The sequence below is a fragment of the Lissotriton helveticus genome, chromosome 1_1, assembly GCF_964261635.1.
Source record: "Lissotriton helveticus chromosome 1_1, aLisHel1.1, whole genome shotgun sequence".
In the NCBI taxonomy this organism is placed as follows: Eukaryota; Metazoa; Chordata; class Amphibia; order Caudata; family Salamandridae; genus Lissotriton; species Lissotriton helveticus.
In genome coordinates, this window is record NC_136057.1 from 498429148 (window position 1) to 498455964 (window position 26817).

A 26817-nucleotide genomic window follows, 5' to 3' on the forward strand; every position below is an offset into this window, starting at 1 on the left:
ACTCGCGGGGATTCGAGGAGTGACTGGTTCCACCACTACAAGATGGAGGGGATCCATTTCCGACGCGGTCCCTTCTCCTGGGGGATCGGATGGTCCGTCTAGTCTTGCAGGACACGCACCTCTCGGGTCCCTTCTCCCCGCCTCTCCGGTTTTCTCGCAGTTCCCTTGAGATGGTAAGGTTTCGTTTCTCAAACGCTGCCATTCTACCTCCCCTCGGCCCCGTGGTGCTTGACGAGGCTCCTTCGGCCGGTGGTTGGGACTCTGCGCGAGGGAGCGCTCGGCTGAGCGGATATCTCGATGACATCCTGAACTTGGATCAACTCGTCGGTCCGTCCCCAGGACACTTGAACATGACTACCGCTCTGCTCCCACTTCTGGCTTGCGTGCGGCATGCGCAGATAGCCGGGCTCAGGCCATGAGGCAGGTCTCCTTGGGTTCCCTATTCCATTCAGAGTCGGCCTCCCTCCACACTCCTTTTCAGGAGGTCACCGAGTTTCGCGGGGAGCTGTCTCAGGTCCTTCGGAAGGACGGCATCTCCCGGAGTCGGCTGGCCTGCAAAGTATGGAGGCGCAACACCTCAGCAAGGGCTCACGTACCCCAAACACGTCTCCCGGACGGAGGAGACGAGGACGGAAGTACGTGGGTTGATCGAGCGCGTGTGTGCGCGGAACGGGCGAACACTCTCCGGCTCCAGCCGGATCTGATCATCGAGTCGGATGCCAGCCGGTCAGGCTGGGGGGGCCGTTGATCCGTGGAGGAACTTTGCCTTCACTTTACCTGCCTAAAACCTCTAGCGGGTTCCTTACGGTTGGACCTCTCACTCAGAGCGGAGTATCGGGCTGCATCCTATTACGCACGTACTTGGCGTCGGCAGTGCCCTACATCGATGGCCGGAGCAGCCCTCGGTCTCTGACCTGGGCGGAACTGGCAAATTAATTCTGGCATTTTTTTGCCTGGGAATGCCGTTTCGGGGTCGACGGTGTACCTTCCGGGACGGCGAACCGCGATTGCGGTCTGGCACTCCAGGAACTTCCGCGTTTCACCAATTGGCGGCTGGATTGGACGGCCTTCCAGGCTTTGATGACCTAGTGGGGTCAGTGCACTGGGAATCTTCCCTCCCAATCCTACTGTCAGCCCCGAGGTTTGGGAGCTAGAGACCAGTCCCGACGCCTACCGCAGGGGATGCGTTCCTGCGGGTTTGGTTGCTGGACCTACCATTCGCGCTCCCTCGTTTTTCCTAGGATTCGAGTGGCGGCGCAGATTTGCCGACTACGAGTGTACATGACCCTGATGATGACTAGAGTGACGGCGCTGTTTTGCCGCCTATGAGTATACATGACCCGGATGACTCCGTCTTGGCGGGCCCAAACGTGGTTCCACCCTTTTGGAACCGTTGTGGGACTGTCGGATTCCACTGCCCTTGTTTCCGTCGCTGCTCAAGGGTCCCTTGGGGGGGGAGTCCCCTCCGTTGATTCCCCTGGAGACATGGTACCTCATGGCGAGCCTGGGCTCCGAGAAATGTCAGGAGGTATCGCTCAGCTTGGGGAAGTTGGCATCTTCGGTGTATGGGTAGACTCACCGATCCAGTGGGGGCGGACGTTACTCACGTCTTGATTTTTTCTGGCTGATTTGGCTTATTCAGGCTTGGCTTACCGGGTCCGCCATTTCGGCGGGGCATGCCCAAGTGGGTGGGACACCCGTAGGGGAGCACCCGTGGGTTTGCAAACTGATGAAAGGGGCTAGACTGCCTAGGACCCCAGAACCCAGATACGACTGTCTCTGGGATGTCAACATCGTTCTCCGTCTACTCCGCTCATGGGGAGATAATCAGTCCCTCACTAGGCCGAGGTTGTCCGCCACGCTGGCGATCGTGTTTTGTCGGGTCTCGTGCTAACGAGTCTCGGACGTGTGAGCCCTGGATTTTTCCGCTCGGGCGTACACCCCAGATGGAGTCACTTTTACGGTGCCTAGGAGAACCAAGACTAACATCAGGTCGGTACCGTACCCTACTTTCCGGTTCAACCCACACTACCTGCGTTGTGAGGTGTCTTAAGGTGTACGAGGACATGACGCTCGAATATCGCCCTCCGGGGGATCGTCAGCTCCTCTTCGCTTTACAGAAACCGTTCAAAGAGGTTTCCTCTCCAACCATCGCCAGGTGGGTCCGTTGGACCACGACCGAGGCGGGGGCGGATGTGACCAGGTTCGGAGCCCATTCCACGAGGGGAGCAATGGCTTCTAAGGCCGTGCAGCTTGGCGGCAGGCTAGAGGAGATTATAGCCACGGCAGACGGGCCCTCCGAATCCACATTTAAGGAATTCTATTTCAAGCCTATTTTTGGTGCCGCAGAATTGGTGGTTGAAAGGCTTTAAACCTGCATAATCCTCGCCTCCGTCCTGACATAGAATGAAAAATTTCCTAGCTAACGTAACGGAAAGTTTCAATTCTATTAAGGACAAGGAGGCGAGGATTATCCCCCCCGAGACGCTGTGGTCTCTCCCACCCCAACTTCTCCGTAATTCCGGTAAGTAAATGTTTCAGGGGGGGGTTTGAGTATCTAAACGGCTATCCCTGCTTGGCAGCATTCACGCTAATTATGGAGTTCAGGTCATTCCTGCTTGCTCAGGTTTATGTTTAAAATGTCTATTATACTAGTGTTCAGATGTTATCTCGCTACTTCTCAGGTTAAAATGTCTATTATACTAGTGTTCAGGTGTTATCTCCCTACTTCTCATGTTTATGTTTAAAATGTCTATTATACTAGTGTTCACATGTTATCTCGCTACCTCGGGAGTTCAAGACGTTCCTGCTTGCTCATGTTTACGGTTCGAATGTCTATTATACTAGTATTCCATGTTATTTCGAAATAAAGGTTATCTCGTATTGCGTTTCCATGCTTCCGTACACGGATAGGGGAACACGATAACGGTTTGTCTTGTGTTGCTTTAGGACGATACCAGAAGGTGTGATGAACGTCCTCGAGATCTTTCCTCGCAGACAAGAAGAGGAAGAGGAAGGGACGTCAGGACCAGTTATACAGTGGAGACCCTCGTGATTGGATGGCTGGGGTTATGGACACTGTAGCCCATGTGCTCATGGGAGTTGTAGTTCCTGAAAAGTTTTCTTATTGGTCCACTTTGAATTTGCTGTTTGTAATAAAGAGAAGAAAGGACTGCATAATCCTAGCCTCCTTGTCCTTAATAGAATTGAAACTTTCCGTTACGTTAGCTAGGAAATTTTTCATTTAACGCGAGCTCGACTAAAGACGAACACTAGCACCTGCGCAAACACGTACATGTTCCTCACGCAATCACGTATAGGCCATGACAACAGAATCAACGTTCGCGCCACACAATCACAGCAGGTAGAGTTACCCATGGGCCGCCTTGGAGGGGGCGGGGTGAGAGCGCTGGGGGATCTAGTTATGAAACAGCTGCCGGGCTTTTAGATGCTTGAGCGTAACCCTACCCGCTGCCATGGAGTTATACCGACATTTTGTTCGCTATTAGTTTTGCCATGCTTATTAAATGAACACTTAGTGAGCATATATTTATCACGTGCGATCTCTATTTTTTTTTACCTTTAGGTTCTGCTGAAAAATGTTTGATGGAAGAGGGTGGTTTGTGTTTGAAATTCAACGTACGTGTCACGCCGATGGAATGACTGGATGGTAATTAGAGTTGACTGGCTGTGTGGCAAAGAGAGTAACATGCATGTTTGAGTCTTAATTTTTCCGATTCAAAGTACAGAAAAGATGCTGCTTAATTTTGTTAGGTTACCTCCAAGCACACAACCGGTCCTTTGGGAACCCCGGCTATTCCACTGCTATAACTGCTTGGGTTGAATTTTGCCCCCACCCGCTCGGGTTTGCTGCACCCAAGTTTCTTACACACACATGCACGATTTCCTGCGGTGGATACAAAAATGCTACTCGGCTCTGGTGCCTGGACATATTATAGCATTTTCTCTTAAGGTGTAATTTGGAAACCCCATGGCATTTTAGGCCAGTATTGGAAAACACATGGAGTATCTCCCAAATCCTGACTCCAGAAGTGATTAAGAAATGTCCCGGCCCTCACTCTCTGCAATATGGGCCGTGCATAAAAATATGTTTCAAATTCATCTGCACCTCATAGTCTGCAATGCATGCCTCAGCAGAAACAGTTCAGCAGATTCCAAGATTATTTGAATACCCGAGTCCTTATCCACAAATCTATTTTCGAATGTAAGTCTGACCGAAAACGTAGGAGTAGCTGGTTTTTATGAGCGCAAAATTACTTTTCCACTCGTGATTTTTCCTCTACTAATTTTCCATTTACTTATAGGAACATTTTCTATTTACTCATATGAACTTTGTGTGTGTGTCTGTGTGTGTACATGCATGTCCTGTGGGGTGGAGTGCGCATTCCAGGGCAGAAGGCTGTGGAAGTATATGATCACCCACAAATGTACACGTTTTTGGCTTTCATAAACCATTTTCAACCGCTTTTTAACCTAATATTTGTTGTCACAAACACAGACAAGAGTACAAAGTATTCCCTTTTTGGGAGGGGATAGAATTACCGCTCGATGTTGGTAGAGGGATAGAGAAAGGGGTTACCTTGGCAAACTATAAAAAAAAGTTAACATTTACACCGCCTCTAGGTTTTTTTATTCATATGCAACATTATGCTTTTTCAAATAAAAATAAATGTGCAAAACGGTTCCAGCAATATGACTGGAGCTCTGTGACGTAGGTTTCTACAAGTATTGTAGAATGGTTTTGCTAATTTTAAAATAGTTGAAAATCTGCACCCACGTAGGTTCGGAAACATGCTGGTAAAAAATGTTAACTGTTTATAAGAGTCATGCCCATTAAATCTATCCTTGTTAAATCAAAATTCTAGAGCAATCACCAGTCTGAAAGTCAACAATGTAACACAGATTCAAAATCCACGATTCCAACTGTGAAGTGGTCTCAAAACACTTCATGCAGAGAATTAAATACGGCCTGTATTTTTTTTCTTTTTAAATCTTAGCTTTTCCCAAGGAGAAGGTGAAGGAAATTGGACAAAAAAACGATTAAAAGCGCAATTAATTTCCACCTCACGATGTTAACGGCTTGCGGTAAAATTGCAATGCCCTTTTATTTAGATTCAGTCAATGATAATTAATGTTTTCTATTACTTAACTTGCACTCATTTAGCTGTAGGGAAAGGAAGAAAGTGGACTATGATGTTGGCCTTGGGACACATCATTTAGGTAGTCTGCTTGAAAGCCGTTAGAATTGCTTCATTAAAAATTAAAAAATATATATTCTGTTCCTTTCTCTCTGGTTCGACCTGGCCTTTAGAATTTTCAAGCTATGAAATCTACTGGGTGAAAAGAGAAATCTTTTTTCTTATTTATTCTATTCCTAAACAGTGTTGCCACTTACTTCAAGGGAACATGATATTGTGCGTGTTATGGGCCTCCTTGGTGTACCAAGTACCAACAGTGTTGAGTATTGGTGAACGTTATATGGCCATGTGTTCTGTGTTGAAGTTTATGTACGAAGTACCCTCTGTGAAGGCCACACTTTTACAAACGGGTGCTTGACAGCTTTCCGACTTCTTGCAAGAGTCTCTGTAGCCAACCCCTAATATTTTCTTCATTAATTATTTGTTTTAGTGCTACAAGAATCCCAAGTCACGTACAAATCACACAAGTAAAAATTGCAAACAAGCACTGGAAAACGCAATGGGTCTCAGCAGTGAAACCTATTGGCTTTGCCAGTGCTTTTCTTTTATCCTAGATGACTGCTGTGAATGCTCACACATCTGTGTTAGCCATCTTTGCATGTGATTTGATTAAATGTTTAGAAAATAATGATAGAGGGAGACAATATAGTTCTTCACATGCTGGTGAAGTTAGTAATGTTTCGACCAATCCAAACACTGCAAGGCAGAAACGCTCCTGGCAGGGACAAACGCATGAACAGGACGGTTAGCTATCAAATCAAATCAAGAGCAGAAAAGTGAGATAGATAACAAAGCCATCCAGTTATGAACCAGGGTCTGTCCCAAATCTCACTCTATGCATATGTAATATTTTGGAAACAATAGGTCTCTAACAGGCAGCTAAAGCGTTCTTTAGTGGAGACCTACAAACAGCAGCTTATAAGATAAGCAAAATAGACTGTTTTGTGTAATATCACGGTAGGGCACAAAACACAGCACAAGTGATTTTTGTGTGTACGGTGAAACTAATAGGCCTCGAATGTGATATTTACACAACGTTGGGCTTCCTTTGTAGAATACCTTTTACATAGTTAACTATATATCCTACTTACGTTTTAGCGCTTGCTCGACTGCTGCCAATGCACTGGGCTGGTTGCATGCAGCTATTTTCACCAAAATATTTCAAGCTAATGCACTAATTGATTTGTCGCGATTCGCACTGCAGGTTTGTAGCCATCAGCACTTCAAGGTCACCATACAGAACAGATTGATGGCTTTTACACGGCCATCTGCAATGTGTAAGGCTTCCTCAATGACTCTTGGCTTTAGTGTGTTATCACCATGTAATGCTTTGCAGCTGCTTCTTTATCCATAGCACATTTTTAACATTAAAGCCCACTGCCATTGAAATCTCTGCTGATGTTCTCTTAGCATACTGGCAATGTCAAGGTTGACATATGTTACTACGTATTCCACGCTGCCTATGAACGTAAGACTTTTTTTTAAAACCACACCTTAAAAAAGTGCATTTTGATCAGTGGTGTCTACCAGCCCTCTTTGTAATGTCAATCAACTCAAAACGATTGGTAAATGTAAAAGTAGCATGATCTACTTGATGGTGCAATGAGATTCTTATTTCTTATACTTCTATTGAATCAAGCCACAAGTCAAATCAAACAGGCACCTGTCACAGGCGTATGCCTAACACTCAAAGGATGGATCTTCATACAGGGCACTAAAAAAAAACAAAGAACCAATTGTCCCATGCATAGCTTACATCCGGGGTCATTTGAAGGTGTTTTTTCTTAATTTAGATACACGAACCTTCCATTGCATCCAATTTCAAGCCGCGCAATATTAGACTACATTCCCTGATCTGTTTTTTGTTTACACTATGTGCAGTGCAATAATATTGTATAGGTATATCCCACGTGTAAAGTCTTGCATAGGTCCTAATTATTGGCTACCTATAGTCTAGGGGGTTTCCTTCTTTTCTTACGTTTACATGTTCGCATAGCTTTTCCACTTAATCTTGCAATATTTTGTCAACACTGTTAAATAGTGCTGAAAGTCGGTGTGCAATTTTATCACAAGTTACATTTACAATTGTTGTCCACACAGCTCCAAATTGGATGTATGTTGGCTACCTTATTATGTATTAACAACTGAAAAAGGGATGCCAATCCTCAATTTAAACACGAAAACCCACATGTAGAAAACTTTGCGACTATATGTAGTAATGGTATTTTCAAGTATTACAGGCAGTTCGCAAGAGAACATTTTTGCCTATTGGCATAATCGTAGTAAAAAGTGGCATAGTACAAAAAGGCAAAGAAAGTACTGTGAATAAGCAGGTGCCCTGGAACATAGTGGTTGTTATAGAGTGTCTTAGCTCAGAGTAATTTAAGTTCCCTTCCACAAACGGTGTGCAAGCCATTCAAAAACATATAAATGATGTTGAGTCGACTCCTGCCATAAGTCAATGGTTTTCAAACTTTTTTATGGCTGCGCCTCTCCCCCATGTAAAAAATAACATGAATATGGACCACCAGAATCCCAAACATATTTGTTCACAATTATTTATAAAATTGGCAGCTCTCACCATATTTAAGATGCCAAACACGGCAGCTATACTCAGTTATCCCTTTTAAAAATACAATCAAATATCTGATTGTCAACATTCTAGTGGCAGCCAGATCTCTCTAAAAGTGTCCACAATGTGATCCTTTATCAGAAACAGGGTGGAAAGACTTTGACGGTTATTTGAAGCCCTGAATTTGACACATGACATACATGATTGATAAAAGAAGTTACTGGTGGCCCATTACAGTGTGTCGGTGCCACTCTCACCTTCACTAAAGAATAAAATGTCCTAATCAGCACAGTATTTGTCTCTGTTCACCTGCGGCCTAACAAAGGATCTTCTGGGCCAGAGTCTAGCACCCGCAATGGTGGTCAATTTAGGTCACCCCTGCGGGGCCCGTCCCACAGATTGAAGACCTCTGCCATAACCTTTAGAGTTGAGAATGAAAACTGAAGTGGTGAGTCAAATTGATAAAAAATAAAGCCGCCATTTCTTGACAGCAAACGAAAGTTTGAATAGGACGCAGCTGTGCCAAAACCTAGCACAGAGACTAGAAGTACATCAATTACTGTTTTATTGATAAATATGGTGTATCTTTACGACAAAAAAGGTCTGTGGCTGCTGCAACATTAACTAGATTGTACAAACATATAGTAAATAAAAGAAGAACTGCATTGTAACTTGCAAGTACAATGAGCATTCTAAATTCAGAGACACATACTTGGAGTGGCTCTAATAATAATTTCAAAGATTTGCTCTTTTTTCCATCTCCAGCTTCCTTACACAATGAACAGACTTACTAGATCCACAGTTCAACCACAGTTCAACCATGTAGCAGTGAAGTCTTGCAACTGTTTGATTCTCCCAAACTGGGCTTGCAGGATACACAAATACAAATCAATATCTGCAAAGTATTAAAACCGATGTAATAAGTATCTTTTTATTTGAAACATGCTAGATAGTATGAAAATAAACAATAACTGGAAAAAGAGACTTTGTACAATGAACTGTCAATTCTCTATACAGTAATAATATAACATATTGCTGGCTTTGCTTTTTTGTGCCATTCCTTTATACGCTATTGTGTTAATGAATTGTTATATGTACTCAACTGCATCACCCAATAATACTGCCTATGTGATAAAGTGGTTATTCTTAATTAAAATATGCAGCTGGAAAATCAGCAATATGCATAGAAGGTATCCGGACTCCTTCCACAGGCAGCTTAATCTAGTCTCTTACTATAGCTGCATTTATTATTTAATGCTACCGTTAATGCATTTACAAGATTTATAGTTGTCATTGTAATACACAGTTTGTAATCACTCTTGCAAAGTTTAATGAAGCATTCTACAGAAGTAAATCTTCTACCCGTGCTCTTCCAACCTCCCAGTTATTTTTACTTTCCCTCATAATGAATTTTATTTCAGATTAACTAATATACATAAGCAATTTTACAAAACAAATCCATGAAAGACTTTAAAATAGAACAGGTACCACTTTGTGCTTATTTTAATGGTATAACACAAACTAATAACATTTCACGATTTTCAGTTTATGAGAAAACTAATCAAAATTTTTAAAAAGACAAAATGAATGACACGTGATGGTGGGTCATATTCATAAATAAATATAAAAGAAAGAAAAGAAAACAAGCTGACCTCTTTTGGAAGTTTTGATACATATAGTTTGTAGCAGCAAATGTGTAAGTACCAAAGCTCCCACTCTGCACGCAGAATTAGCAATATAAATGGAGCTCAGGCACTTGTGGTCCCAATTCTTGCCACACCTATAGGAAACCAGTACTACCGAACCACCAAAAGGTGTAAAAGAAAACATGAATGAGAGGTGGTTATGATTCTTACTGAAAAAGAAACTAAACGAACTCAAATGTTGCACCTTTGATACAATCAATATGCAGAAGAAATGTTATTTGCTGAATAAATATTCATGAATTACGACTGTTTCATAAACACTGTATGTGGAGGTAACAATGCTTGCTCAGCAATTTTATTCTGCAGCACCATGGTGATCACATCAAATACATCCTTAACCCCATCAACACAACTTTAAAATTACCTCCAAATATCAACATTATTGACCGATGCTTTTTTTGCCCCATGGTTTCATCTATAGCATCATTTTAAGGTTATATAATAGCACACATACACTGTCCTTGTACAGAAAGTAACAGACACATGTTTCCCCTTTTTCACAAAACTTTCTCTTTTTAGCATGGAGTGAATAGAAGTAGAGAGGGGGTGCCCATCAAATGCATCCATTAACCCCATGATAAATGTGAACTGCAAATGATGATTAGTGCAAGCTCTTAAAGGCAACCCCTACTTCTAAATGTATCTTCTACCAGCTTCACTCTGTGAACACTTCACAAAGGGAAACCATTTACTCTGTGAACACTTCACATAGGGAATTCATTCTGAACACAGTGTAAAGATGTTTATCACAGTAGCAGAAATTTCTAACTTTCTAGAACCCTTGATGTCATCGATAATCCCACGTAAAGCCATTTATGACCCGTTATAGCATATGCTGCAGATTGAGGCATACCCAAGTACAAGTAAGAGGGTAAAGCCCTTGGAAGATCCTTGATTAACACTGCAGACTTCTTAGCCCTCTGTGTAGCCAAATAACCTGTTCACCATTGGTAGTGTCAGAGAAAGAGTTCCCACCTTGTGCATCAAATGGAATACAGTCTTCTCTGGAAATAAAATGGTGTTTCAGACAGTATCCTCCTCCAGCGTTTGATCTACTACTCTAAATTACACAATATCTTCGTGTGTGAGGGTGGTCTTTAGCCACACAGACATTAGCCCACTGGGATAGAGACTGAAAATACAGCTCCATTCTCAAAGATAAGTGCCATTCTCAACACCAGCAGAGTTGCATTTCTTAGAATGGGGAGTGACTGCACTAAATAACTAAGGCTACAGGTTTGAGGACATTTAAAAAAAGGCAAATGTTCTTTCATTTAGTGACTGAACCGGAAGAGGTGAAAGGCATCAGGATCATAATTCATTCATCTAGAAAACAATTTGAAGACAATGGCAATTCATTACCTTTTTAGCACACACATCATTAACATGGCTGCTCAGATACCTCTCCACTCCTGTCTCTACCACTTCAGAACTGGAACCCCCAGTTCCATGTAACATTTAACAGTACTTTAACCAGTTTGAAGAAGAGCAAGACATTTTTCAGTAGTAATGTGGTTTATGTTCATTCATGCTTTCCAATGTAAAGCAGAAAAATGTAAGAATGGCCCGTGCCACAAAGGGAACTGTGGGCCTGAGAGGAGCAGCAAATAAACCAGAGGTTTATGTTCTAGTGTCCTAGCGGGAATGTTTGTCGAAATGCCATGGACTGGGAAAAATCTTGAAGTACACTTTATAGGTTTGATTTGTTTCCTACAAATAAATCAGTATGTGCAAAAATTTCAAATAATTCCTACAAGTTGTCTGGCAATAGGTCCTGTTCTGCATTAAAGTGTTTCATTTCTCTAGCCCAAAAATTCAGCTTTCAACAAGTGATTCTGTAAGGTATTAGAAAAAGGACAATGCATACTTCATCCAATAATTCAGCCAAAAAGTGGGATAATATGTAGTTCATGCCTATGGATGATCAGCAAATTTTATACTGTAAATAATCCAATTACAGTCTGACTAGTTCCAATTAATCTAAAGCTAGACAGGTATTGAAAGCAAGACATGTAGTTTTCAGCACTATCATATCTATATGAACATTGAGTTGCGGTAATGTTCTTCTTACTAGTGGCTAATGTATCCAATTGATAACTATCTGGCTGAATAAACCAAGATAGATGATTTTATGTATAAAGTCTAACAACCATCCGAAGGGCTAAATCAAGATGGTCCTTACGTATGAAGTGTAACTGTATCATGTGAAAAACAAAGAGATCACAATCCATGAAAATACTGTTCCTTGTCTAATTTTCCCTAAAGTGACAGCTTTTCTATAGAGATTTTTTTCTTTTTTAATTGACTACGTTGATATTTTGCTCCAAAACGTAGTTGTTGCTTTTGCTAATACTTACAGTTGGTTTAAATTCGTAGGCCATTTCAACAAAGCATGACATTTTTTAAATTATATTTCTTTACAAAAAAGGTATGCAATTCTAGACTCAATTAAAAAACGGTGTTACACCAGGATTCCATAAAACTAAAAACTAAATTACCATTTTGTCAGAAAACAACTCAGTCAGCTTAACTTAGTCTTCCTATTGAGCAAAACCAGTTTTCAACATACCCTGAAAGTTAACATTAACATTATTTTCTATTATACACTAAAACGATTTCCTGGTGTCATTTAAAGAGCAAACAGTGGTTTCTTTCGGAAATAAGTAATATGAAAAACAAAACATAAAAAGTTAGAAATGGAGTTCATATACTACATAACTTTGATACTACATAGCACTCCATGAAGTATAAAAACCTGCAGGTTCCTCGAGGGAGACTATCCCCAACCACTTGCTCTCTAATTCCTAAGGGTGCAGTTTCCAAAGTCTTCAACCTACTAAGCAGTCTGAAGTAGTTTTAGGCTCATGTAAGATTGCTTCCTAATCGCTCTTACAAGGTAAAGCCTAACTTCTTTAGAAAGTGCAGCATATTCATCAAGTGAAGCACATTTAGCAGAGAGGGGATAAATTCATAGACCTATGAAGAATATGTATTGTATTCTTTCTTTTCTTTGGCAAATTGAAAGGTGCACTCAACTGGGGTCAAGTGCACTGGTATATAAGTAGCACTAGGGAAGCTTTTCCGGTGGTTGACCTTGAATGCTTTCTGAATTGTTCTGGGTACCACTTTACATTAATGATAAACTGAACGCTAGGGATGGGCGGTGGTGACTTTCAGTGATGGTGCTCTGAAGACATGATGAGATTCTGCATACTAGCAATGTTCAGTAGAATGAGGTGTTGCTTGCTTCTTGGCGATGAATCTTTGTAGGTTGATGATTGGCTGATTTGTGATGCTTAAATATTCTGCTGACTGACTCTGGTGACATCACAGTGCTGTAGTGTGGTGGGTCAATGCACTGTTTGATGATTTTCTGTCAGCTGGCTGCTTCACTAGTGTTTTTGATGGTGACGCTCTGCAGATCCTTTGAGGACTGTTTAGTATTATTAAATGTCTGTTCCAAAATTATGTGACTGCCTGTAGGAAGAAGGTTCCAATGAATGGTGAGTGACCGTCTAGAATTATGCAGACCCTCAGGTTGGTGGTGTCTCTGCAATTGTAACAAAGGTTTCCAGTTTGACGGGCTATCAGTTTTCTGATGATTACGTTTTACAAATAGGGCTAAGGGGCGACTGCTTGTGGTAAAAGCTCAACAATTCATATGTTCTTTGTACTGGCAACAAACACAGTTTCCTCGCGGAGATTCAGGCGTCGTATTTTTTACCAGTCCTATGAATCTGCTGGAAGAGAGTCATGGAAAAGGCCATGCCAAGTATCTGCGAAAGAGATGAAGAGGGAGAGATTCAACATTAGGATCACTGGGAGTAGTATATAAACGAAGACACATTCATGCACAAACACAAACGTCTAGTTAGTTGCTTTAGAATAGCACAACATCACAATCACTCTGGACACTTCACCGTAGAGTAGTTTGTTAGTCAGTGAGACATTTTTAGACGTCAGCTTAATTAACAGTCTTCATTTAAGCAGACTCTCCTATATCACTACCAGCAGCGTGTGTTAAACAAGGCGGTACAAACATCAGGTGCACCCGTTCTTAAACTAATGCCTGTCACAGGGTGAGTGAAAGTCCAGTACATTGATTTGTTTAAACCTGGAGGTACCACCAGGTCCTACCAGATGGCAAGGGCCTACGCAAACAAGGATGATATGATTCATAAGGTACAAAACAGGTTTAAATCCTGCTTCCACTTGTTATTCCACATGATTTTACACCTATGTCTAAATCAGGTGCAACAAACATCTAAACCACAGCACACTAGACCCAGCATGTTTCTGCACCAGCAATTCACACTTGGTGTAAATGATCCCACCAGAACGGGGACTTTCTCCAGGGCACCGTTTGACGATTGTCTGCTCTTGCACACTAAGTAGTCACATTGTGAAGTGGATTTTGAACTTTCTAGTAAGCATTGCGTAAGGCAAATGGTCGCAATACACATCTATTCTTTCTGAATGGCAGACTGGTGAGTGACCTTTACTTCTGCTGTAGGGAGCTGGCATTTCAATGTATCATACACTTTAATCAAAGGCTCCAACAGCTCTACAATTATGCTGGCTTTACCACACTGTATTTAGATATTACAGATCTAAGTAAAGCACTCATATTTGGGATGCATGTTTCCCAATGCTTCACCCCTGAAGAATAATTTTCAATTTAAAGGTGTTTTTCTACGTTTTGCAGTGTAGAGCTGCAAATACATGAAGGTGCGGGCACATTTTAATCGCATAACTGCCATTAAATTAATTGAAACACCCAGTATACCAAAAGCAAGTGAAGTGTCAACAGCTATTTTGGAAAAAACAGGTAGTTGTAAAGTGTTAACATGTTAACGTCAGTGTTGAAAGAAACCTATTCTGGAGTTGGTTGAGTTTTTGCTCTATTGTCACCCACACTTCTGCTAGTCGTATTAATAAGAGAAGAATTGGTAGCCGGTAGCATATTACACCTACCACAGCTGAGCAGCCACCCCCTTCCTCACACTCAGAAACTTCCGAGCATTGTGTAACACTCACCCAAGACCAAAAATCAGACTGGCCATTATTGAGCATTCTAAACATGATCAGCTTGATTTACTGAATTATGTCCCCAGTTTTGAACAATCTTGCTCCCCTGGGATGCAAAATTCTCCTTCAAAAAATCAAGCTCAAGAAAATTGGGATGCCTGGGAGTTTAGGTTGTCTCACTTTCCACGTAAAATGCCTTTTTTAATTTCTAAGAACGCTGGAAGCATTTGACAAATCTGCTCAAAATGTAGTACTTGTTTTGTTCACCTGGCTAAGTTTCAGTATAGAAATAAACAGCTAGAGAGTCAGGGTTACTGGGTCACTCCTGTACCCCTTGTTTAACTTGTCAACAACAACAAAAGTGACATGAAGTGCAAGAATACCAAGAAATCAATCCAACATGATTCCTTTCTATAACTTTTCACTAAGAAGTTGCTGTTCACCCTATGTGGGAAGGGTATGCCCAGACGTGGGTCCCGTGCTCACTGCGCCACTGGAGTCAAGCTATCCTGGCTGAAGATGGCTGATAGCCAGAAACCGGTCCTAGGATGCTTGTTTCCGGTCCAGGGAAGGCATGGCTTGGCAGTTCGGGCTGGACTGTTCCCATGAGGCACAGGGTCAAGACTGATTTGCATATGGCCATGTCTGAACTGGGGTGGCTTGGTGAGCAAAATAACGATGGATTAAATCCAGATCTGTGACTGGGGGTGAATGTTTTGACATTGTGCAACATTCCGTCCATCATCTTGTTTGTTTAATCAACAACAACAACAAAAGAGTGACATGAAGTGCAAGAATACCAAGAAATCAATCCAACATGATTCCTTTATATAACTTGTCACTAAGAAGAAAAACGCAAGTGCCACAAAATAACTCGGGTGAAAAAAGGAAAAGAAATATTTTCTTTAAAAGAACCCTCACTCACCACCCTGGTTGGTGACATGCTTCATTATTGGGTTCCCACTGGGGAGACCGAGTGTCCCCCCCAGTGTGCTACAACGCCTGATTACAGCAGAGCTGGTTCTTTTCGTTGTGAAGGAGTGAAAAAATAATAAGTGGAGTGCTGTGTGTGATTAAGAAATGCCTGGTTGTAACCTGTATCCACTTTAATAGAGGGCCAACCAGCATTGGTTAAAAGCAAGTGAAAAGGACTATTCAGAGTTTATAAATTGAAACTCCGTGTCCTACAAGGTAGTGGTCCACTACCTTGTAGGACACGGAGTTTCATGTCACCAACCAGGGTGGTGAGTGAGGGTTCTTTTAAAGAAAATATTTCTTTTCCTTTTTTCACCCGAGTTATTTTGTGGCACTTGCGTTTTTCTTCTTAGTGACAAGTTATATAAAGGAATCATGTTGGATTGATTTCTTGCTATTCTTGCTCTTCATGTCACTCTTTTGTTGTTGTTGATAAGTTTCAGTATGTCAAGATTCACACAGATCTGTCTGGTTGGACAGAGGGGACACTTAGTTATAACACGGGTCCCACAGGATAACTTAAGAATTGACAGCTACTCTTCGCTTTCTACTGCCACTACTACTACGTCTGTTAGATACAAGAGCAAGAGAAGCACTGTTGGCCCTTCTAAATTCATTGGCGCCTACTGGCTGGTCAGATCATCATTGTGTGACTGCACCTTCCTTTCGTTTACCAGGACTTAGTTAGTCCTTCCAACCCTCGCAAACAGGATAAAGCAAGCATGGAAAGCTTTAACAAAGACAGCCTAGAGGCACTCATTAATGATATTGCTGTTCTCAGCCCTCAATACACTTTGCCTCAAACACTGCTTGAAAATCTATTACCCAGATATATATATATATATATATATATATATATATATATATATATATATATATATATATATATATATATATATATATATATATATATATATATATATATATATATTCCTTAATCCCATAAGAAAGCAGACAAACAAGTTTTTTTTACACATATCTTGGGCAAAGGAAGTAACGAAAGTAATGTAGAAATATTTGGAAGACAACAGTAGGAACCCACACTCAAAGCGAACTGCCTGAGGTTGACAAGACCCTACAAGGCATAGGTTCTCAAATTAAAGAAAAAAATAACACTTCAAGCAAAAAATAGGGGAGGCATATTCTCCACAAAATAATTCTTCCAAGTTGTTAAACGGGCCTGCAATCTGAAAGCAACGTATATATTAAAAGTGACATTTCAGACACCAAATCTAAATCTTTGCTTTATTCTCAACAAAATCTGCAAAGTCTAGGCAGAAAACTCGAATACTCTGAATCGTGCATATCTCAACCCTCTAATTTAATTTCCATGATATGAAACAACCCCACAGTAACCCTTCTTGAAGGGGTTTAAATAACTGACTGGTGGTAGGTCACATATATACTGCAGCAGTGTTTAAGTCACTTGCACTAGCACTTCCTGGTCGATATAAACTGAGAAAGCAACTAATGCTTCCTTGGGTGGAGGTCGTGGGGGGAGGGGGGCAGGTTTATTCCTGAAATCTTTACAGAAGGAAATTATTATAGCCTTCACTAAAAGCCAAAGCAGATCTGTCGAACGAGCTTATTACCAAACGTTTCCTTACCATCTAAGTGACTAGAAAGGAAAGGGGTCTGGCAATTGAAAGGGTTTCTGGACTCAGGCGCCAGTCAGTGGTTGTCTCTATCTTAAACACTTGGCGCCTGATGCCAATGGGGTTAGAAACTTGCTCCTGAAGGGCCTGTCCATGACATCTTATTGACAAGGTGTGCAACATACAATTACATTCAAATTGAAACCATCTACAGCTCACTTTAAAGAGAACTTCAAAAACTGTCTCTCAGCTAGGAATCCCTAATTTGCCCTAAACCGACTTGGAGTAGTTGCCCCTATAATATATTTTTACTGGGTTCTTGCCCAGAACAGCTGGTTAAAGAAATGGGACTTCACACTGTTGCTGAGCTTTGCTCCTGAGAATGGCAACAACACAAGGAAAGGCTTGCTATACCTGAAACGTCTAAGGAGAAAATAACTAACATTTCCTGATAAGGTTCAGGAAGCGCAAGACTTGATTGTGTGGCATATTAACTGGCAAGGAGTCGGTTGATGTTTCTGACTTTCCACGCACCAAATCCAGTATCTTTGTGATGCATAAGCACTTATGTTTGTACAAGAAGTAGAGAGAACAATGTTTCTACGGTTCTCTCTTAGCTACCATGGCTCTCTCTACAACGATGGTGGCGTTCTATAGATATACTATGATTAGATACAATCTTAAGAAAACATAACATATCATAACAGAACATATCAAATCCAGCAGAGACTGTGGGCTACTTCATTATTTTCTGCTCGATTATTTTGAGCACATGGGCCTAGTCTTTCGAACTCATTGATTTTGAACCAGGGCATATTGTTGGGATAACTAAGTGACGTCCTATACTGAACCATTATCCCATTCACCTATAATGAAGCCAGTCTGTCATCTCACCCAGCTAAGGAAACAGAGTGAAGGTGGAGGAAGACCGCTGGCAGGCTCGGCAAAGGAGTCTTTGAAGGCCTACAGCAGACTTCATCCCTGAGAGTTGGAAGGGAGATAGCAAAGCCAGGGTCATCTGGTGCAGGAAATGGGACAGTGCTGGGGTGGACACTAGTGCTACTCCAAAGTCCGGTCCACCCCGAGGTAATCACCATGCATGCCGGGTGCACGTACCATTCTATACATGTCACTACCCTTAGCCCTGACGGAGGGTAAATGGGGCTTGTTCCTTCTACTAATACCTCTACTACTTCTGCTGATTTCTCCTACCCTTTCATGCCTATGTGTTGTCGCGCCCATGTTTTTGCTGTTGCGAAAGGACATGCAGTAACTGGGCTGACTTCCTAGTATTTTACAATGGCACCTGCTGGCAGTAGAGCTTGTCAGTCCTGGGAGGGAAAACCTGCTATGTAAGAAGCATCAGGGGAATATTTTACCTGCAGGGAAACCACACCCCAACCGGGGCTTAGAGAAGCATCCATTTGGGGCTTAGAGAAGCATCCATTTTAGCATCCTTGTGTTCGTGATGGAGCGCTCCAAAAGTGGGAGGTGGCACTCCGGCTTTAGGCATTGCTCTTAGCCTCTTCAAACACTTCTGTGACCCAATGCACTCCAAGAATTGATGTAATCTATTTTTGAGGGCATGTATGCTGAATCACTGCATCCATCCCTCTACTGGAGTTCACAGTATGCAGCATAAGCAGGTGCCCTTACAATGTGCTCAAGTGAGCTAGTCCTGTGCTTGCTCCCATGGTATCAGACCAACACTAATGAGACAGCCTATCATTAGACCGCAAATGCTGAAAAAAAGCATGAGAACTACTCTCCCAGATTTTGACATTTTATCAATTAGCTATATGAGAATGGAACAGAAGAAGGGCTTCCCATCCTACCAAGTCTAGCCATTGCCTTCTCAATTGTTCCACTTTTTCGACTATTGAGTCTGTAACCTTACAAAATCTTTTATGCTCTATTTTTTTCTTCTTTTTCTTGGTATTTTTTCAAACACAACAGCATGTACAGCATATTGTAGTATTCTATGATTCCATCAGTGTCGGGTTTCCGTCCCAATCGTTACAGTTGTAGCATATTATGACTTATTGGAAACATATTGCTGCATCTTGCATTGCAGTGAATATGAACAATTACATAAACTAAAACTAAGCTTCCCCTTCCTTCCCCACCCATCTTTGCTTCCATCCATCTGGTCAATGCACTCAGTGTAATGTCTAAGTACACCTTCTGCCCATCCGTAATCAGACATAACTGGGCTGTTCCCTATCCAAGCTGGGCTCTGGGGCCACCCTTATCATAGGGCATAGGCCTTGCATCATTTAGTCTGTGTTGGTCGCTCTTCAGAGCCTGGCGCATCTTTCATGGGGTCTGGCACCAGGAGATTCTGGTGTTGTATCATAGCTCCCCATGAGATCATGCTGTCCGTCACCCTCTCATCTCTGTGTGTCATTCTCATGTGTACTTCTTCCGCCCCAGCCTATGCCAATGTGTCTCTCCTCCATTTCTGCTGTTGGGGGGTCGTGGGCTCAGCCAGCTAATAGCGATATGTCTTATGGCTAATATGAGGCCCAGCATCTTAAATGTACTACTTAGTTTCTCCTTAGTTCTGTCAGGGAGCAGACCTAGGAGACATTGTTTGATTGTGAATGGGCCACATTCCACTCCGTGTCACGAATTTCAAAATAACTTGACAGTGCCACACTATGTGGGAAAAATCTGCCTCTACACTCCTACATCTTGCATAGCACTAGTATGCGAACTCTTATTATTCAGGTATCTGGCCCATGTCCTCTTTGAAAAATTTTATTATTTTTTATCAACAACAATTAGTACAGTCTAAATGATGGCGTTTTTAATGATCATACCTGAGCAAGTGAAATATTATGCACTGGTGCATTTAAAGCAAAACTGCAATTGATGCAGTAGCTCAGCATCTAAAAGAGATCCACGCAGAATGACAACCTGTACAGTCCCATGCTTGTCACAGGAATCTACAGTTTAAATGTGCACAAGTAGTAGTTTATCCAACTATGGAATACGTCTGCGGAACAATGCTGTTCAAGGACTATCAAAGGTGATGAACGAACTGTTATGATACTTAGAAGTGTCTAAAAGTTACCTGATGTTAACCGATTTTCTGCTATATTTTTCTGCATTCAGGTGGTCAAGCCGGGAGATTCTGATCTTTCACCTTTCAAACCCACTCGCCAACACTACTCCTTCTCTATTCAATCCTAGGCTAAATAACCTCTCTTTTATAGGAAAAGCGAAATACACAATAAAAGACTGGGGTGGGCCATAAAGTTTTCAAAATATGTATCTGGTCTATAAATCTTAAACTTAAAGAAAAATGTTTTGGAAACATAAGACTGCAGCCGTTTGTCTGGCCTCTGCGGTTTGAGATGCACGCGCAGTGCAACCAACGTGTAGCTCCCAAGCCAAATGAACATCAGTACATAACCCTGTTTTATGAAATACAAATAACAAGCAGGAACGGAGAGTCCGTAGAACAGTCTGACTGCATCAAATCTCCCGAGAGTTGGTAGAGCCAGGGGTTTGAGCCGAAAGTGGTTTGCAATTGGGCGCTTTGTTGGAAAATTAAGATCACGGGAAGGTAAGGGTTAATCCCCTTTGTCTAATTATGAAATTCCCAATATTGCGTTCTTGTATATTAGGTAAGGGTTCCGGAGGCGCGGTGCAGCCATTCATCACCTTGACAGTCGAGAGGGTGGACTAGAATAGGCGAGCTCTAACTTGGGGAATAATTAGATTTGGGCTGGATGCGTGTTTGGCAGTAAGAACACAGTCCTCGCGCCTCATCAGTATTCTTGGGAGAACGTTTCCGTCCTACAAAATAGAGCGCTGGAAGCAGAGGAACTACGCCGGATCCAATATAGAGTGACCCCCGGAAGCAGCAGCACGCGGGACGCGTCAATCACGTACACAAAGGCCCGGAAGCTGCTGGGAGTGTAACACGTCTTACACTTTCACTCCTGAGAAACCACGACTTAACATTTGTTGCAAACGCAGGCACACTGCACAAGGAGAACCGAACAAGAACAGCTATTTACTGCATGTAGCCTTTGAAATCAAGTGGGAAATACAAGGAGGGTGGGAATGGTTGGCAGAAAATTAAAGAAAATCATGGTCCAAAGGGAAAAAAAGAGACCGAGATATATTTGCACACATGCAGAAATGATTTCAGTGTTATTGATCATCCGACACCATTAGTGATTCTTCTCTTGAGAAGTCCTATCTTAGCTTCCTCACTCGTCGGATGGGGAAGGGCAGTTGGATATTTACTTATTTAAAGGTTTTATATAGCGCTACCTAGACCCAGAGATATCGGAGCGCTTTATAGAATCGAGAGCATGGCAATAATCAGTCACTGAGCACATGACGTGCAACAATCATAGGTTCAAGTATTCATTAATGTATACACGGGAAAAATAGGCCGAGCGGGAGGTGTAAACAAAAATCTATAGACAGAAAAACCTTTGACTATGAGGGTGGATTACTGAAATTGTGGTCAACTCAAAACATTTACAGTCCATGGAGAGAAAGACATCCAAGATAATAGAGGCAAGAAAAAAAACAAGAAAACAGCCAACTGATCAACGGAGTCTGACCTGAGCAAGAGGGCCTATTTGAACCAAATGTAGTTTGCTCACGAGTTCCAGTACTTGTTGAGGGTATAGAGTTTCAGGTCTCTATTGAAGCCAGGGAAGGAGGGATTGCATCGTAGGTGCCTCGGGACAGAGTTCCAAAGAGCGAGCCTGGGTTGTTTTTCTTTGTATTTTGGGAGGAACGAAAAGAAGTGCGGTGGAGCTTCTGACGTCTGGTTCCTCCTGCTTTTGTAAGTGATATTAATGGGAACTGATCAGAATTGAACATTGTGGATATTAATGGCCAGAGCCACTTAAAGGCAGGAGCAGTACCCATGAGCTCAGAAGCAATGCAACCTTCATGGGTAGTGGAAACAGTAAAATGACAATCTGCGGGTACCATGATGTTTAATGTGAACGCTGTCCTCTCTAGCCTTTATGGGCATTGATGTGCTGTTCTGTTGATGTGTATTTGTGGTACTGATGGATGTGCACAATCACAGGGGGCTTCTGTGGGGCATGCCGCCACACTGACAAAAAGTGTCTGCAATCCTGGCAAAGACTAGCATTGGTATCAAGGGCTCACGAGGCCACAGGTAAATGGAATGACTGGAAGGAATTGATGAACTGGTCCTTAAGGAGAGGATTCTGAATGTTTACTACAGACACAGGCTTTCCAGGATCCTGGGAGCAGAGAGGTAGGGGACACAGGAAGGTAATCAGTTGGAGTTTGCTGCTTGTGGACCTAGTGTGCCAACCTCCTGTCACGCTGGCGTTGCAAATACTTATCTTATTTACTGCGCTACTGATTTGGAAATGATCACTGGGGGTGATTGCATATCTATGAGGAGTAGGGGCAAGAGCATACCAGAGGAAGATGAAAATACATCGACTTACTGAAATACATTTTATGTTCGTTGGTAGTAATTGTTGGTTACTGTAAGCGGGTACATCACAATATTAAATGTCAGATGGACTAACTACATCTCTTAAAAAGAACATAGGCATGTTTTCAAAGCTAAATGGGTGCTGGGGGTCTACCAGCGTATACTAATAAGTTTTGAAAGATACTGACAACGACTAACCGACCTATGAAACCATTCGATGGGGCATTTGATTCTGTGGAGGGAGGCAGGCAGGCACAAATTCAATTAAAAATAGCGAGTCATGGGAAAATTTATCACCAAAAGTGCATGTTGCCTATCTGTGTAGCATTAAGTCTGTTGTAATTACTTGACATGAATATTTACTAACTACAACCAATGCTGGGTTTCAAAACGTTCAATGCTTTTTCATTTAATAGGATCTGTGAGAGCTGTGGCACATCTTTCAATATTACCCAGCACGGGCGTTCTTGTATACTATGGCTTAGCTTTCTGTCAGAAGGTAAAAGTGCAGTGGCAAACGGAAGTCACTTTGAAGAGAAGAGGGTGGCAGGTGTGGCGTTACAAGGTTATATCTACTACACCAAATGCTAATCTAGCCAGTCCAAATAGGTCTTCTGTAGACGGATTTAAGCTACACTTTTGTGCAAAAGTGACCACATTTTGTAATTGCGCAGACACCTTGTATGCAAAAATGTTTCAAGTGGAGGCTCAGGAATGCTTGAAGAAAAATATGGGGGTTATCAATGCAGACAGGCAAAAAGACACATGTTTATGACTCAAACAGAAAAAAAGGGTTGTATGTAGGAGGAGGAGGAAGGGGGGTATGAAGAACACCCAACCAGGCTGGATACTCAGAAGGCAGCTCAGAGTGGGCATCGATGGTTGTGGTGAACATAGTGGTATTATTTCTTGCCTCAACAGATCACTGCAAAGGCTTCATATGGAGTGCGGCATCCAGTTCTGAAGGCCAACTTCTCATACCCAATGAGAAAAAAATAAAAGATCAAAATATTCAGAGATGAGAGAATAAAAGCCTGGAACACGATAGGCACATTATGAATGTTAAATGTAACAAGAGCAGCAAACGTTTTAAATTTAAATTTGATTTGAAATCTATAAACATTTATAAGAAAATGGAGTGGGGGGACCAGGAATAAAGAAAAAGAAATGAGCTTAGCCAGTATTATGGTAGTGAATGCATCTGCTTCCTGCCACCAAGTGTGATAAACCAGATTCCAAATTTGGTTTCTAAAGGGAATACAAGAAAGCCAAGAGGGCAGTGGACAGAAAATAGTCAACTTCAACAATATGTAGGACTCGAGATATTAGATTAGACAAAGTTTTATTGAGGTTTAGTAGGCCTCGCGGTGCTTTTAATAATTTGGATTGTCATCGTTTCATGTTCAATGCTATCTAAGGACAGTTCTGTTGAGCCACTGAATAATAAAACTAGTTAGGATTATAGAGCATCCAAAAAGTAAGAACGGGGCCAATTAATACATAATAGATGTCAGTGACTCTTTCAAAAACCAGTTGGCGTCTGAGTGGAAGGATCTTCACTATCAACGTACTCCTTTTCCGCTAGGGAACAAAAAGAAGGTGTGGCTTCAGAAATTTGACACCATTTATATGAAACCCTTGGTTGGCTCACGCCTTCATTAGTCCAGAACCGTACCTGGATGATCAGGATGCACATCCCGACTGTCCCCAGAACGTGTTTATTGTCATCGAACCACAGGAGTACTTTTTCGTAGCAACCCTGAAAAAAGAGGAAATTCATGATCAGGGATTTACATTTGACATAAAATGAGCATCACTTCAGTACAGTGTTAACTCCTGCAAATGGTTGAATACTCACTGTTTTCCACACTAAGCTTGTGGAGTTATGCCCACAGTCTTGTGAGTTCTCCATGCAGCACCGATCAGGAACAGTGTTTTCTCCAAGCACCGGGTACCAGTCTGTGTAATCTGTAACCCCGCAGCAGCGCATCTACAGTTCAGAAAATATGAAACAATATTGTGAATTTATAACCATAAGCATGCATCCACTATGAAACACTACCATCCAATAATCCAATACATGTTATAGAAGACAGGGAAGGCCTGTGTTTGACTGCGGAGTCTGGATATTGTCAGGGAGCATTTGCTATGGCCCAAAAGCTACCGGTAGCATGTTTGCTATGTTACCTCGTTACACAGCCATTAACACTATAAATTACATGTTTTCCTTTATACCTCTCCTGTGTACATTGCCTCTTCATTCATGCTGTGTGTTAGATTGAACAAAGGTTTTCTTCAGTAATACAAAAGACATGCAAGTGAACATAATGATTTAACCTTTTTTTTCTCCTAAATTCAGAAGCAATAACAAACAAACAGTTACCTACACTCAATTAATTAATCACTTCATCAGGATTTATAAAGTGTGGCGAATCACCCGATAGGGAATCCAAGTGTTGCAGACCCTGGAGGCTTATTCAAACAGCCAGGTCTTAAGAGCCAATAGGAATTCCGGAAGTGAGGGGATGGTCCAGAGCTGCGCGTGGAGGCTGTTCCAGGTCATTGTGCAATGTGGGAGAAGGAGCATCCTTGACTTGTGCTTCAGTAGATGCAGGAGTATGGGCAAATGAATGGGAGGCGGAACGTTGTCTTCTCGAAGGTTGCTGTAAGTTCAGGTGGTGGTTAATGTAGGTGGGTCCTTGGTTGGCCACGCTCACCTGCACGCTGCCACTCTCACCTGCATTGTAATTTGTTAAACACCGCATTTTGCGGGTCCCTCGCCATAGTCTCGATTGGGGGCCATATTGGGTGAGGGCTGAGCCACCTCGCGGTCTAGTCCTCGTTTAGGAGGCTGGACCAGCATAAATTGCAGGCAAATTCAGGCGAGTGCCCCTACAGCCTAGCGCATTTCTTCGCAGCGCTTTACCATTGTGCAGCCTTGTAATCTTAACTCTTCCCGTTTTGTATCTTTGTTAGTAATTTTAATTTTGGAGCATTTTCCCTCGTTTTTAAATATTGTTGGCCACGCTCACCTGAACGCTGCCACTCTCACCTGCATTGTAATTTGTTAAACACCGCATTTTGCGGGTCCCTCGCCATAGTCTCGATTGTGGGCCATATTGGGTGAGGGCTGAGCCACCTCGCGGTCTAGTCCTCGTTTAGGAGGCTGGACCAGCATAAATTGCAGCCATGCCTACGCGCAGCGTCATCGCGCAGCGGGATCGCCGGATTTCCGCCGGAGTTACGCCTGAGTTCAGCCCGTCTGCGCCCGTCCGCGCCGAGGACGGGCTGCAGGACGGGCTGGACATGGCAGGTACCCTCCTTCCATCTTACAAGGTACCCAGGCAATACTCCTTGCTGGAACTCAGGGCATGTAGGCCATCATTGCAACAGTGCTCACACCGCTTTTCCCCTGAAGGAATCCTACACTCCCAGCAATGCTTTACATGCAGGACCCCCTTTCGCTGCCCTGATCCTAGCTCTAATAGCTCACATCCTCGTTCAGGGCATCGCCCTATCCCGATTTCTAAAACTGGGTTCTTAATCAATGCACGATCGTTGATCAAACATAACGTCGTCTTCCACGATTTTGTGGAAGAAAGACAGCCGGACTGGGTTTTTATTACTGAGACGTGGGCCTCGGAGTCCTCTGGACATGAGTTACTCCTGGCCATTCCTGATGGCTATTCTTTTTATAGACAAGACAGACCACTTCGTAGAGGAGGAGGAATTGCTGTCCTCTGTAAGTCATCTCTTTTTTGTACCATCAAACCGCTGTCAAGACCTGGAGACTGCTTTGAGGCACTCTATTTTAGTATATTGTGCCCTTCATCTATCTCTTTCACGGGGATATTGATTTATAGACCGCCTGGCCCGAGGGTAAATTTCTCTTTACAGTTATTGGAAATTCTAGAACCCTATTACGGAAAAACCCATTTCTCTATTTTGGGTAATTTTAATTTTCATTTGGATGACATTAGCTCCAAGGATACCTTGACATTAACTGAATCACTCAGAGCTTTTGACCTTGTTCAGCTAGTGAGTAGTTCAACTCACAAGGCCGGCCATATTCTTGATGGGATATTTTCGAGTGATTCTAGGATATCTGTTGGCTTGCCTCTGCCTTTAGTCTGGACAGACCATTCTGCTGTGCCATTTGAATTTGTTTTCTTTGCCTCCCTTTCAGCCAATTCGGCTGCCACCTCATTTATTCTCAGGAGAAATTTTAAAAATATTACCGACGATACTATTCTTCCCCATATTCGGACACTAG

The 26817-nt window shown here is 42.5% G+C and overlaps 1 protein-coding gene across 4 annotated transcripts in view; it reads right to left on the reverse strand.

Annotated features, from left to right (window-relative positions):
* Nucleotides 1-8696: 8696 nt before the first annotated feature.
* TSPAN9 (tetraspanin 9) overlaps nt 8697-26817 on the reverse strand; it is a 1047344-nt gene continuing 1029223 nt past the window's right edge. For 3 of the 4 annotated variants that reach the window (XM_078673950.1, XM_078673948.1, XM_078673947.1), the window contains 3 exons: nt 24403-24534; nt 24220-24303; nt 12498-13273 (listed from right to left, as the gene is read on the reverse strand). In XM_078673950.1, coding sequence (XP_078530076.1) covers nt 13202-13273; nt 24220-24303; nt 24403-24534 — 288 coding nt within the window. In that variant the 3' untranslated portion in view covers nt 12498-13201. Of the gene's footprint in view, nt 13274-24219; nt 24304-24402; nt 24535-26817 lie in introns of all 4 variants that reach the window. The other variant, XM_078673949.1, reaches the window with a different exon arrangement.